The sequence below is a fragment of the Onychostruthus taczanowskii genome, unplaced genomic scaffold (assembly GCF_017590055.1).
Source record: "Onychostruthus taczanowskii isolate IOZ18803 unplaced genomic scaffold, ASM1759005v1 scaffold1, whole genome shotgun sequence".
Lineage (NCBI taxonomy): Eukaryota > Metazoa > Chordata > Aves > Passeriformes > Passeridae > Onychostruthus > Onychostruthus taczanowskii.
In genome coordinates this window covers 34,079,826-34,094,488 of record NW_024496525.1, presented here as the reverse complement: position 1 = coordinate 34,094,488, position 14,663 = coordinate 34,079,826, and the positions used below count along the sequence as shown (strand labels likewise).

The window sequence follows — 14,663 nt, the reverse complement described above, 5'->3', positions numbered from 1 at the left end:
AGATGTGGATCACTGTGTGTACAGGCAGAGAAACAAAATACAGCTTCCCAGATTGGGGTCTATCTTTGACTTTACTACAAACTCCCTAACTGTTCTTAAAATCTAATATTCATTTCTATAAAGGTAATTGAAGCAATTGCAGAAGTGCAAAATTATCAAATCCCTCATTCGTCCTACCACACTCTCCTTATTTAGAGCTATTTTGTGCAAGAAAATTGCTGTATTCAGCTGAGAATGCTGGACCAAGGGCAAGACCTTGAGCTACAGCGCCACAGACCATGAGTAAATGACCTCAAGATATAAGAAGTAAGGCACATTGAAAAAAGGTCATGAAAATGAGCCTGTTATTCACTCAGCCACAGCAGGTATTACTGGCAGTGAAACACACTATTTTTCAAGCTTTGCAAATTCTCTGAAAATCACAAATGCTGTCTGATACGGCAGGCAGTTACATGGCATGTTCCCCTTCACACTGATTTTGGTCCCTGGCAATGGCTCATACAACTAACCAGTTCTGTAGCAACTGCAGATTCTACCACTAAATATTTTAGAATCAGTTTTTGAAAAACTGATAGTGTAAACCTGCTCCAGTACACACTGGTAAATCATGATCACTCCAGTCACCTTTCAAAACAAATGCAAATGTTCTGGCGAGTACATACTCCAGAGCAGACTCTCAAATTGAATTCTCAAGAGCAGAGCCCCTGACAAAGGAGCTGCTGTCTGCCTGTGTGCACACGAGAACGTGAGCCGAAATTATAGTGATTGCTATAAAAGCTGAAATTCAATTAATACATCTGATGTCCAGAGAATGTCTCGAAACATTTTGTCCCCACTTATTTTCTGTGTGAAAAGTACAGTATTTCAACTGCACACAGCAGCCACACACAGGAGAAAGGGCCAAATCCTGAACCAGCCCACAAAAAAATCTGTTTTCCTTTCTGCAAACTTGTCAAATGATTCAAGAGCAGCATCTCTCCATCCATCACTTGAGTGTGGCCTCTCAGCCTCCTCACTCATGGAAAGGAGCTTTACCTTTGGAGCAATTTCAACATGTTGAGAACAGACACATGGGGAAAAAGATATGGGAGCAGTGCAGAGGAGGGAAATAAAAGTCAGGGAAACTGAAAATTCCTTCTGAAAGAAGGTCTACTTGAGCCTCAGGAAGCAAACCAAAAGCAAAGCAGGGCATATCTGCTCCAAGAGTGAAAAGTGATCAAGCAACTCCCCTCTCCTTCACTGCCTTTGACAAACAGTCCAAGTCCATTCCAGCTCCCCAGGTAAACACCAGAAGGTTCCAAGGGAAGATCAGTTTTATCCTTGTCTGTTTTATTCAAGTTTTCTGGGCAGAGTTTACTGCAGTTTTTCCTGTTTTCTTTGTTCCTAAAGACAGTGGATATTTTTGTTAATTATTTTTCTACCACTGTTAGGAGAATTACTGCCAAACTTTAGCAGTAGCTTCCTTGTTTGGAACAGCAGGGAGCATAGATTTCCTGCAGAGGAATTGGCAGATGCAATGTCTGTGATCTGTGTGCTTTTGGCAATGATGGTATATTTCATAGGAAAATCCAGTATCACCTTAATACAAGGCACCCCCAAGCTGGCCTCCACCAAAACACCTGTGGCTTGTTGGGCTGAGTTCTTAACGTTTCTGAAGGTGATGACATCCAAGAGAATTTCAGACCAAGAAGCTGTAGAGCAACACTTTTCTGCCATCTCCTACTGTATGGAAGATGGCCTGTACTTCTTAATCAGATTTAGGCACACAACCTTGTTTTAAACAAGTTCCTAAGTGTGTGTTTTCTCTCCAGTTGTCTATTGATAATATGCAAAGCGAGGATTTAAAGGTATGAGGGGAATGGTGCCGAGATTTTATGAAGAGCTCTCAAACTACAAAGTGGCAATTGAACTTCTTTTATCACTTCTGCTGGACACAAGTCTCCACTGAGCAAAAATGCACTCACAAACCATTCCATCCCATCCAGGGTTTCAGCAGACGTGAACCAATCCTTTCACTAAATGACCTCAGAAAGGAGCAGAGATGCAGAAAAGCCTTCATTAAAAACAAAGTGTTCTCTTTTATGGTTTTCTACAATAAAAAGTTTTTATTAAAGCACGATTCTTGTGAGAAAATGTCTTAGAGATAATCGCTCTGGTCTGCAGGAAATGGCATTTACATTTCATGCAAGAAATACTGTCTTAAAATCTGCCTGGTTTAAATGTCTATCACCATGTGTCCATACACCAGCATTACTCACAGGTGCCACTTAACTCATCAGGTGACTCAGAGTTCTGAGTAATTTTTATGTTCTTTTTCCTGAAAAAAAAAAAGAGTTCAGATTCTCAAATTAAATTCTCAAGAGTTTCAAGATTTAGTGCTACTATTTAAAAAAATTAATTATTTAAAAATACAGGGGTTTTTTTTCAATCATAGTTTCAATCTGTCTCTTTCTCTTTTTTTGTTTTGTTTGTTTGGCATAGTCATCAATGTCCTGCAGATAATCATTATTGTAGAAAAACATGTCTATGAATATGTGACAAGATTCAAGGGAACACAGGCTAAGACATGAGTGCATACTATAATTTTTACTTGTAATACCACAGTGCCTATGAGGTCTAATCACACACCAGGACTTTTTGGACAGCTAAAATAAAAGGATTAATTTAAGGCAAGCATTGTGGAGGTCTATCTTATAATACCATTATGGAATCAACTTTTACCAAACCTTTCCAACTCCACAACTGGGGCTTTATAGAAACCCCCACTGGAAAAACTTTGAGCAAAATTTTTAATCATAAAAATGACCAAAAGACCGTGGCAGCATTCAGAAAGATTTTTGAAAATAATCTTATTTGCAGGCGTAAGGTTTTCCTTGCTGGAGGTAAGACCCAACACCAATAAAGTTGAGGTGAACCATCACTGCAGGAAAAGACAGAACTTCACATAGAAAGAAGCATCTGACTTGAGCAGGAGAAACTAAATGTACTTGAGGAGTACAAAAATAATACAAGGAACAGTTGAAATTTCAGTTCTGCTCTGGGAGTTGTCAGCTAGAAATGAACAGGGTGACTGCAGTCATAACAGATCATGGAGTGATTATGAACTGCCAGCATGATGTTACCTTGAAAAAGGCAAATAGGATCCTGGGGTGTGAGCAGAGGAAAGCTCCTGCAGCACCAGAAATGTATCAGTGCTACTGCAGTGAGGAGAATCACCAGAATGCTGTCCATGATTCTGGGCTTCCAAGTGCAAATTGGATTATCTCTGCCTGGAGCAGGTGGAGGGACAATCTGATGATTTCAGATTCATCTACTTTCCTATTTTGCAAGAGGAGAAGTTTTCTTGGTTTATTTAGCCAACAAAACAGAGGTTGTGAGGGGATATGATGCAGTCCTTAAGCAAAATCAGGCCATTAACAAGAAAGAGAAGAGGAGCCTCTATGCTAAAAGACAATGTTGTTGCAAGAAATAATGGACATTAATTGTTCAGCAATAAATGCAGGCTGAAATTCTAAACAATGTTCCTAATGAAAGAAGTCATATTTTGCAAACAGTCTGCAGAGCAAAGCTGTGGGAGGATGAAAATGGTATCTAGTTTTGAAACAGAAATAGCTATCTACAATAAATGGGATGAGACAAGATGCATGCCTGCAAATCATGGAGAGCCAAGCACAGGGACCTTCTCCTGTCCACTCCAGTGCTCTTATGGGTTATTTTCCCAGCCTGTTTCTATTACATACATTGGGGAATCTATAAGAAGCAGCAAACCTTGACTGTAAACATACATTAGACTGAAACATTTCTCAAATTATTTTCTTCTTAAAAATAACCTTGAAAATATCATCTATAAATGATCAACTGCATTGAAGTCACATTGCTGTAAGTACAAGACAGGGATAAAATAAAAGGCTGGATAATTCTGAGTGGTGCAGTGACAAACAGTGATTTTTCACTATTTCTTTGGGTGGAAGAGCCGTGGGGCATCATCTGAAGATAGCTTGTTCAAAAAAAGGAATTGCCTTCCCAATGCCTTCCCCTCACTGCCCCACCAAAGCCCCCACCAAAGCCTGGCAACCAGAGAGCTGTTTCCTCCCAGGATGGGTGGCCAAGCTGCTGAGGAATATTGTAGATGCTAAGCCTTTGTAGGGTTAAAAAGTGGGACAATGGAAAATCTGTCATTCTACTCATGTCCCCAGTCAGTAGTTTTTGGAAGCTGAGAGCTGACAGCAGGAGCTCCACTTAGCTGCTTCCCTCATTCCTACACTCCTCCTGAGGCACCCACTCTTGCCACCATCAGAGGTGGAATGCTGAGTCAATTAACTACTGCTTGGATGTGACACTGCTGCTCCGGCACTGCATCCAAGCAGGAGAGCACAGCACAGGCTCCTTTACCTCACACGAGCAGAGGGTGTCTCTGGAAGGTTCTGGAAGCAGCAGCTCTTGATTTCCAATTCTGCATGGTATGGAAGTAAATTGCCTCCCCAAAGCACGGCAGAGGTTATTTGGTTTTCACTCTTCACCTATACCTTGCCCCTTCCCACAGGTCTGAAAATGACAATTCTTCTTCAGCTTTAACAGTCAGTTAATTCCCTCCTATAAAACCTTGCTTTAGTTGTTGTACCTTCCTAGGATTCCACGGGAAACAAGATACAGAATTGGCTGAAGGGAAGAAAGAGCCAAAACCCAAGCTAAGAACACAGCCATGCCAAACTCACCACATTTCATCATCCCCACTTCGTAGCACTTCCGCAGCCGGCACGCCTGGCAGCTCTTGCGCCGGTTTTTGTCTATTGTGCACTGGTTGGTGGCTGGGCAGATGTAATCATTGTGTCCTGCAGCAGGGTAAGAAGGGAAAATTTAACATTTCTAACCATCTTGGTCATTTCCCAAATCAGGGATGTTCTCACCTTTAAACAACTCGGCTTTTCCATGTGCTTATACCTAAGCGCCATTAATTTAACTGACACAAAAATGAGTATTTGTCCTCGATTTTAAACATCAGCCTGTGGCCTCAAAATTAACTAGACAGCATTACTCAGCTTTATAGTGATGACTGTCAGATAACCAAGCACCTTCTAAAACCAACCAATTTTTTGAAAATGGAACATACGCTCTTGTAGAAATTTGCTCCCAACATCCAATTTCTTACAGTATATTGGGAGCCCATAGCTGGCAGATACCAGATTTTTTTTTTTTTCCCTCAGCAGAATTGAAAAGAGCAGCTTCAGTCCTGCAAAGATTTAAGTAAACTACATCTCTATTTACTGAACTCTGACGTGGTGAGTTCCAGGAATGAAGAAGACTTTGGAGGATTGACCCTGGACCAAAGTTTAAAAAAAAAAAAAAACCAAGATAAAAGCAGACTGGTATGAAATAATACATCCTGTAACTTACAAAGAAAAGCACAAGGAGACAAGGAGAGGGTGTAAGTTTTAGATATTCTGGACAAGTGTTTATCTTACTTTCATCAGTTTTCACTGCAGCTTCTTTTGTTCTCTTGTTCTTTCCTGTATCACCTCGTTCCCACCCAAACCCCTTTACTTACTGTATTTCATTAATCAATAATCTGGTCCAAAGGTTTATTACTGTAAACTGGACTTGGGTACACTCCTGGTATAAATACAGTTGAATCATCTCCTGCCAAATAGTGGAACTACCTCTTACACCAATTACCAAAGGATGCAAAAAATATTCGCTTATTTACTTTTCTTAATATCATTTCTCCCAGGCTGCTTTTTAAATTGGTTTGGTTTTTTTTTTGTTACCCAACCAAGAAATAAGATCAGGCAAGAATACAGCTACTAGAGTGGGGATTTTTTGGTCTTTTGTTTTTTTTTTTTCTTGGTGAAAATCCAAGAGTTCATGTCCCCAAGAGTAATTATTTAACTGAACTATTGTGACTATTGCCATGAAAAATTAGAATTATTTTAACCTTGAATTTTTGAACTGACAATTTTACAAAGAAGATATCATGTTACAGTTTGTCCCATTTCTTACTGGCAGATATGACTGAAAAACAAATTACTGTTTATCGCTCTTCACACAACATGGAGGGAGAGGAAGAGGAAGCTCTCTGTTGCACACAGGAATATAAAGTGATTTAAAACTCTCACGGCCTTGGGATAATTTAACTTGCAGGCAGATGTTCATTGATGTGGGACAGACTACACTACAAACTCAGACAAGCCAAGGAGACCACACACAGTTGCTCAGTCATACTTCCAATTTTAATTTCATTAATAAGGCCGACATTTTGCTCTACGGCAGGCGCAGAAGTCTTTTACTTTAATACACAATATCCTGCAGAACAACCATTGCAACTGAGTGCTTGATAAGTGTTTTATGCCAATAACTGGCTTTATGTGCCTTTTTTTATTATTTCATTTGAATTACAAACACCATTACCTGGCAGGGTACACTGAGGTGCACAAAAGAGCCACGTGCTGGTGGCTCAAGTACCTGTGAGCAACACAGAGCAGGCAAAGCATTGGCTTGACAGAAAACACCTTGAGATCAAATTCAGTCTCCATTTGTGACAAACTGGACACAAAGGTCTCTTCAATTATTTTAGAAATCCACAGTACTTGCACCAGCTTGTAGAAATTGCTATTCACCTGTGCAGGATCTGCACAATGTATTGAAAAGGCAAAACAAGTCCTGAATTAAATTTGATTCTCCTAGTGGCACCACCTCTGCCATACTGAGCAAAAAGAAAATATCTGAAGATTGCTAAAGGCTCTGCAGGCACAAGAGGAAGAGGAACAGCAAAGATCAAAGAGCCACAGGATTTTCTGCATTGGTATCCACGTGTAGCAGCCAATGTCAATAGAAATTATTTTCCACCAAAAGACTCAACATGAGGCCAAAGATCAGGATAACTAGGCCAAGGTTAAAGAAACTAAGTGCCTCAAAGCTGCAGTACAGTGCCTGTGTGACTTCCACTGGCTGTGACAGCAAATGTGGAGCTCCACATTTAATTCACACTGCAGCCATGCAGCAAACTTGAACTAAATATCAAATATTTAAAAATTTAAACATGGAAGTGGAAGTTTTAGATAGAGAGACTTAGCAGGGTAAGAGATACTTCAGTGTAGACTCTGAACGGTGGAGGGCTGAGCATTAATGATAATCAGGTTAGTACCTGATATATGACACACATTTTTCCATCCTCCATAGTAGATATTACCCACTATGACTCAACAGCTCCAGGCAATAGACTCTTGTCAAGAAGAGCTCCCAGCAAGCAAAGTCTCCAGATAATTGCCTACTCTTACTGTGCCTATGACAACTAATTCTCAATTACTACAACTCAGTTGGGCCACAGATTCCCATCAGATTCACAGGTCTGCAGTGCCATCCCAGCCAGGCCTGTGCTGCAGGGCCTCACTGTGCTATCCATTCCACCTCTTCTCTAAAGAAATCAATTGCTCACTCTGTAATATTTCCAGATCTTGATAACATCAGAGCCAAGAGATAAAAGCCAAATCATGTGTTGCTCTATTTTCAGCATAGAGCACCAGACACCAGGATTTCAGACCAGCTCATCACTAGGTCAACTGCTGCAGCCCCATGTCACATGAAACAATTTAAACAAATTATCAAAAACTGTTTGTCCTACCTTGAATGCTTCTTTTGAAAAATGCTTTGCAGCCTTCACAGGACCAGACCCCATAGTGGTATCCTGAAGCATAGTCACTGCAGACTGCACAGAAGTGGGCATCCTTTTTTGAGCCAGGATTATTTGCAATTGGGCTTGTACAATCATTGCCATTAGTTTTTCTTTTTAATGTTTCTCTGACAGAAGAGAAAAACATATGTTATAAAAGAGGAAAAATTTAAACTGCACTGCAAAGATTTTTCATTGTCTTCTATTCTCTCTATAGAGTCTTCATGTTCCTGAACACAGGATAGTGTGAAGCACTGCTAAGCCTTTTCTGACAAGATAAAGCATTTAAAGCTTGTAGTCTGATCCCAGTGATGACACACTCAAAGGATTTAGGCATAAAACTGGACTGCTGCTGAATTAATCACATGAACCCTGGGAAAAATCATATGGAATGCTGATGGGTCTTGAAGAATTTCTGGAAATATACAAGTCCAGGAATTTGTGAACCGAGTGGATTTTGCCTCTTGGGAGCTTCACATGGAAAAGGAGAATTCAGACAGCTCAGACTGACATTATAAATACTGCAATGAACAGAGCTGCAGTTTGCTTTGTCCTGTTAGCAAGGCAAAATTACAACATACATCCATTCCCAAGTGCTTCATCCTTTACGTGAGGCTAAACTCATTCAATGGCATTCTGGAGACAACTGAGGTGTGAATCTCAACCTACAAGATCAGCTCATGAGGTCAGGCAAAGTTTTCTTGATCACACTAATGCTAAACAAAAAGTCTGAATACAAGAAGAATGAAGAAATACAATTAATAAAGTATTTTAAAGTATTTTCATATGTTAAAAAATTGTAAATTAGTAAGATATAGACATCCCTGAAGTGTCGCAAATAACTCCAACATACAGGAACTATTCTTCATGAAGGGATTAAAATTAAAACAGGTAAAACCATGGAAAAACAGCCCATTTCTGACACCAAGATCCTGTAAACAAACAAAAGAGGAAAGGAGTTTAGATTATCAGTAACGCTGGGCTTAGGTACAGGAAGTACATCCATTGTATCCTTTATAACTAGACCTCATTTTCTTGGTGGGTTTTGCACATTGTGCTTTCAGGGTCAATACAATTTCTAGACAGAGAGAAAATAGTGTCATGTGCAAACTCTGAGCAGCTCAGAGTCTGGGAAAAGGAATGGTTTACAGTCAACTTGCAGGTATAAACTTAAGCATACAGGCAGAACTTCAGAACTCTAGAATTTTCCTCATCTAACCTTCCAGAAGGATTAGGGAGGAGAAGAAAAATCAGTTGGGATAAGACAGCAGGTAGCATGGTTTATGATTGCTACAGAACAAGGGCAGGTTTAAACAGAATAATGGAAACATGCTGAAAGTGCTGTCAAACAGACTTTAACTAATATATTAAAAGTAGATTTTGTGCTGGTTTCATGACAGGAGGTAAGGACAAACACACCCACATGCCAACTGAAAATCATCAAGTTCATAATTTTTTGAGGAGAACGTGCTCTAATTTCCTGGTAAAATATTTGGAAAGGAGGAAAAGGTGATTCTTGGAGCAAATTTCAAACCAGAAAAATTAAGATATTTATTGTACAATTAAGTTACTGAGAGATGTTTTTAAAATGTTAATTAATTCAGATATAGCAGGGCAGAGGAGTGTTTAAGCATTTAACGAGCTGGGTCTTTGATTACACACACACCTCCTTAATGGGTTGGGGAATCACTGAGTTATTTCCCTCTCTGCCATCCTGGGAATACCAATGAGGGGGAACTCTCCCCAAGAGTAAAGGGGCTGTTATCACACATGCCTAAAATGCTGCTAATGCAATGAGGGAAGAGCATTCCCATTCCTTCCTATTCCCCTGTATTTGGAAGCAAAAGTGATTTGGTGTTTCACATTAGTAAAAGAGGTATATTTTTAAGCTTTACTTGGGAAACATTATCCAATTGTGAGGGTCAGAAGAGGCTCAAAATTAGCTGGAGAGCCTCTCTGTGACTGCTTGATATGCTGTAGAGACCAATGTTTATTGCCCTTGATAAAACACTGAGGTTAGGGATGAAAATAAAGAAAAAACACACACCACAACATCTGGGTGAGGATTGTCAGTTTTTACCTCCCAGTCATGACAAGTGTATTTAAAAAGCACTTTTTCTTTTTTCTTTCCTTGCTTAAAAGTTTAACAACAGCCACCCTGCACTCAAGCAAGCTGCAATGCTTCCTCAGGCTCCTGGCAAACAGCTTGCACACAGCAGAACCATCTGGAACAAGTTCCTGCTGCGTGCCAAGCAGCACCAGAGCCGCTCGTCTGCGACAGCTGCAGCCTCACACCAGGAGGCTCAAACCCCATCGGTTTGTCTGTGAGGGCTACAGAGCCTGTAAACAGTCAGGGCCTCCAGGTAAACATCCCATACCCTGAGACTGCTGCTCCAGCAGCGTTTGCACACGCAGGGCAATCCAGAGAGAGCAGCCCCACGTGTGAGTAGAGACCACGTCCCAGTTGCTGTGGGACTGGGGCAGCCCAGGATGCTCAGCAGAGGAATGAGCTGCCAGGTCCTGCAGGTGAGGTGGCAGTGGTTGGATGGATGCCCACCATGCTCCTGCAGCAAAGGATGCAGGAAAACTGGGGATGTTCCCTGGTGGCCACAGAGGGACCACATGGTGAAAGATTTATTGCTTTACACCTCCTAGTACTCCTCTCTATTTTATGATGGTGGGTTCTATATAGAAATACTACCTTTCTAAAAAATAATTAAGACTTCACTTAAAGTAATAAATCACTGATTTTCTCCTGGTCATCATTCTACTCTGAGCAACCTGGTCTAGGGGAAGGTGCCCCTGACCCTGGCAGAGGAATTGGAACGAGATGGTTTTTAAGACACCTTTCAGTTCAAACCATTCTGTGAAGAAGAGGTTATGCTCCAGGATTTTTTGATTCTCTTTAAGTTAGGTCATCATCAGCTGCATAAGCAATAGTCCTTATATATCCATACAAATAGCTGATGACTTATTTATTTAAACTCCAATGGTAGAGGTTCAGCTTCCCTTCAATCTGTCGTAGAGAGGACACTGCAGAGCATCAGACAGGGTGCTCTTGCTCCTGGGTTATTCCAGCTGCTGTCCCAACATCTGGACAGCTTCAAACACTAACCTTCCCAGGGCTGTCAAAGTTTTGGAACCTTAACCAAAGTGGAAAGAGTTTGGATGTGACCCCTGTTCACATCTAAGCTGCTTGGGGAATTCTTCTGTAAGTGCTACCCCAAGAGTCTTTCCCCATCCACACACCTACACTGAGAGCATATTTGCACTCCATATAGCCCACCCATTGCAGAAGGAATGTGGGAAGTCTCAAAAATAGCACAAATCCTTTATTAACCATTGACTAAAACTGTTACCAGGACACACTATTTTTCATACCCCAAATGACTGATGAAGTTAAATAAGGAGGCCTGTGAATAAACACACAGCTGCTGAAGCAGGAACAGCACTGCAGACCCTGAGCTTTTATCCATCCAACAAGTGTTGTGCCCAAGAATGGAGCAGTTTCATCAGCTGATGATCCAGACCCTGATTAGGGTTTGCAATATAAGTAAATGTGCAGCACAATAATGTGGTTCTGCAAACAGTTTCTTGTCAGCAAAAAGTTTAGCCTGTGACTCTGCTCTTCACAACAACTTTACAAAGTCAGTTGGGAACAGCAGCAAGAAACAAAGCCAGGCTTTTTCAGCAGCAGCCCCCTTTTAACATCACACATGCTGCTGTGTGACTGCTTATACTAAAGACAAAAAGCAAAGAAAAACATTTCCCTTGTATTTCAAGTTAACAAAAAGCCTTCACATCTATTAGAAGCAGAAAAAAAAAATTAATTTAAACAATATTGCATGCAAAGGCAAAAAGAATTAACATTGCCTCTTTCACTGAAAGGACTTAATCTGCCAGAGCAAAATTAACTTTGTTACACAAAATAGTATCTAGCAGTCTTAAACTTTTGTTTATGCAATGTAAACTGTTCCCACACTGAAGGTATTTTGTAATGCTCTGTGTTGGTGTATAACTCTAAGGAGGCATTGGGAAAAAATATTATTTCAGAAGATAAATTAAAAACAAACAACACATACACACACCCTCATTGATTTGGTGTCTAGTGGAGTTTGGTTTTTTTTTGCATAGATTTGTTTTTCAGAGGGACCAACGCTTTAATTCAAATATAAAAAGAAAGGACTTGAGCTAAAGGAACTGTAGATAATACCCAGCCAAGCTCTGAAGCAAGCGGCGGCACTGACCTGCTGGCGGGCAGCACTGGCTCCATCGGGCGCGCCTCGCACCACAGGCTCTTGGGCTGCTCTGCGTACAGCAGGGAGGGCTGGCAGTGCAGAGCCACAGGGGACAGATGGCCAGGAGCAGGCCACAGCGCGCTGGGGCTCGAGGTTTGCCGCGCAGTCACGCCCTCCGGGTCCCCAAAATTGCTGGCGATGTTGTAATTGACCATAGCAGGGCTGCAGAATGCCATTGTGGAGTACTCGTGTCTGTTTTCCATGAAAGAGGAGGGAATGTAGACTGGACTGTGTTCTGCTGCCAGCGTGGACTGATTGCAGCTGTAAGGAACTGGAGAGATGACACCAGCAGGTGAATTTTTAATTTCTGTTTTATTGCATCCAATATCCTGAAGTGGCAGCAACTGAGAAAAGTCCTTGTGAGAAGATGTGCACAGGGACATTTTGAAGCAAGATTGAAGAGGGCTGTTTAAATATTCATCCTAAGACAATAAAGAATTAAAAAAAAAAGAATTAAAAAATAAAAAAGCTCTGCATTAGATCTTTTATAGAAAAGAAAAAAGGAACCAGTAAACCAGAAAACATAAAAACATCTCATTAAAACAGATTGCATACCAAATGCACTTAAATAGTCAATGTACAAATTTACTACCTTTAAGTAAAAGAAAGCTTTCTAGAATATCTTTAAAAATAAAGGCTAAAACACACATTGAGTTCAGACTCCCTTAAAAAATAATAATAATTTTAAGAACAAAACTATTTGAGGGCTGCCTGAAACAAAGATAAAGGTGACAACTTGAATCTCACCAGGAGTTACAACCAGGGTAAATCAGAGATAAAATTACCCCAAGGTCCACAGCCATGGAGGAGAAATCAATTCTCTTTACAACAACTCACCATCTCCTGCTGTTAACTGCACCACAATCTTCAGCCTTGTACTTCAGGGTGCTTCCCTTTTCCATCACAAACATGGAACAGCAGGCATTTTAAAAGCAGACAAACACACACACATGCATATCCCCTACACCCTCCAAATCCAGAACTCCACTGCACATCCCTCCACACAGAGGAGAAAGACAGGTAATGGTCTGGTCCAGGCAAGGTCCAGCTTCATCACTGAGAGGTCTCTGGGCACAGCAGCTCTGAACAGAGCCATTAGAAAAGCAGAACTCATAAAATGCAGATATTTCCAAAGCTGACAATAAAACTTGAGTGATTTCATGAGGTCCTGAAGTTTTATAATTCTCTACAACTCTCCATCCCAATCCAAACTACCCCCTGTCCTTTCTCCCATGTCACTCAGCTATCAAAACAAAGACCTTAAATTGCCCACAGTAAATACTCTGTGCCAGATTTAGGCATATACAAATTATTTAAAAGAGAAAAGAATTTTTAAAAGGAAAAAAAAAAAAAACCGCACCAAAATTATCCTCCTGAGACAGACCCCTGTGGCAGAAGCATTATTTTACTGTAGCATTAAAAACATTTTTTCTTTATTCTTCACTAAGAGTTTCATCTGCAATTCATTCCAGCTCTGCAGACAGACCTAGTTTGCAATTCAAAACAATTCTGTATCCAAAAGAGCAAGTTTCAGCCCCAGAACTGATATTGCAATGTACTTTTACATATGGCAGTAAGATCCTAACATGAGAAACCACAGGATAACTAAACATTCACCCACAGCTTTGCTATTCCACAAGTGGCCAAGGCATAGATGCTAAATGTTCTTACCTTTTTTTGCCTCACATGACCATAAAGAAGATGAGGAAGATTCAAGCATGGGTTTGTTGAAGTACCAGCAACCTCCCTGAGGTCCCCAAAGCTCTCAGCCCAATGGCATTTCTAGTGTGCCACCTTGGGACATTGATACATTTTTCTCCTCTAGGGTGAGGACTGAGAGTAGAAGCATTAACAGAAAATGTAAGAAATAGTCTTTTTGACTAAAATGGACAATTGAGAGTCTTTCCTGCCTCCTCACTCTGTACTCTGGCAATGAAACTGAAGATTTGTGTAGAAATAACCAGAAACTCATTTAAATCAGCTCAGGCACTTTAGACCCAGCTGCTGTTTTTTCCTTTGTGGGAAACAGGAAAATGAGATATCTCAGCAGCTGTTTGTGTCCAGCAGTTCTTGGACTGGAGCTCCAGAGCAGTCAAAGCAGGGGATTCTGACCTCACCCCTCACACAACCCACACACTTCATCTGCCCCCACCAGATGCTCCACAGCCTCCTCCAGCAAAAACCAGGCATTGTGCTGCAAAAAGACCACTGATAAACCCAAAGGTGCTTTCACTCCCAGGTTATGGGGTGGGTAATTTTTTAGAAGGAAATGATGGAACAAGAAACATTAGGAGTATTTTCAGGGGTTACAGCAAGTGAGCACACTGGATTCAACACACACTTAAAGATTCAGTATAAGCAAAGCTGTATTCCCCTTGCAGTCTCAGGGGCTGCAGGTATTCAGGATGAGCATGGGCACTCTGCCAGAGGATCTGGCATGTCCAACAAAAGCTGTCTGTGCTTACTTGGTTCCTCTGCCTCCCTTGGAAGGGCACACAGCACAGGGGAACCCCAAACCCTTTGGAGGGAAGGACCGGAGCAGCACAACAGCAACATCTCTGTTCCAGTCAGACAGAGACATTCTGCTGTGCCAGCTTCTGCAGCAGGCAAACTGGTTGTGTAGTTTCCCTCAGCATTTAGCAAATAAATGCCTGCACACTGTAGAAGCAGAGAGAACACAGAGCTGCTACTATGGAATT

General features: G+C 41.1%; 1 protein-coding gene across 2 annotated transcripts in view; it reads right to left on the bottom strand.

Annotated features, from left to right (window-relative positions):
* The window catches only part of ESR2 (estrogen receptor 2), a 31,151-nt gene extending 17,307 nt beyond the window's left edge, over positions 1-13,844 (bottom strand). The window contains exons 1-4 of one of the 2 annotated variants that reach the window (XM_041395876.1): positions 13,636-13,844; positions 11,914-12,386; positions 7,619-7,794; positions 4,716-4,832 (exon numbers count right to left, since the gene is read on the bottom strand). In XM_041395876.1, the coding sequence (XP_041251810.1) occupies positions 4,716-4,832; positions 7,619-7,794; positions 11,914-12,347 (727 nt within the window). In that variant the 5' untranslated portion in view covers positions 12,348-12,386; positions 13,636-13,844. The remainder of the gene's footprint in view (positions 1-4,715; positions 4,833-7,618; positions 7,795-11,913; positions 12,387-13,635) is intronic. The other variant, XM_041395885.1, reaches the window with a different exon arrangement.
* Positions 13,845-14,663: the final 819 nt, after the last annotated feature.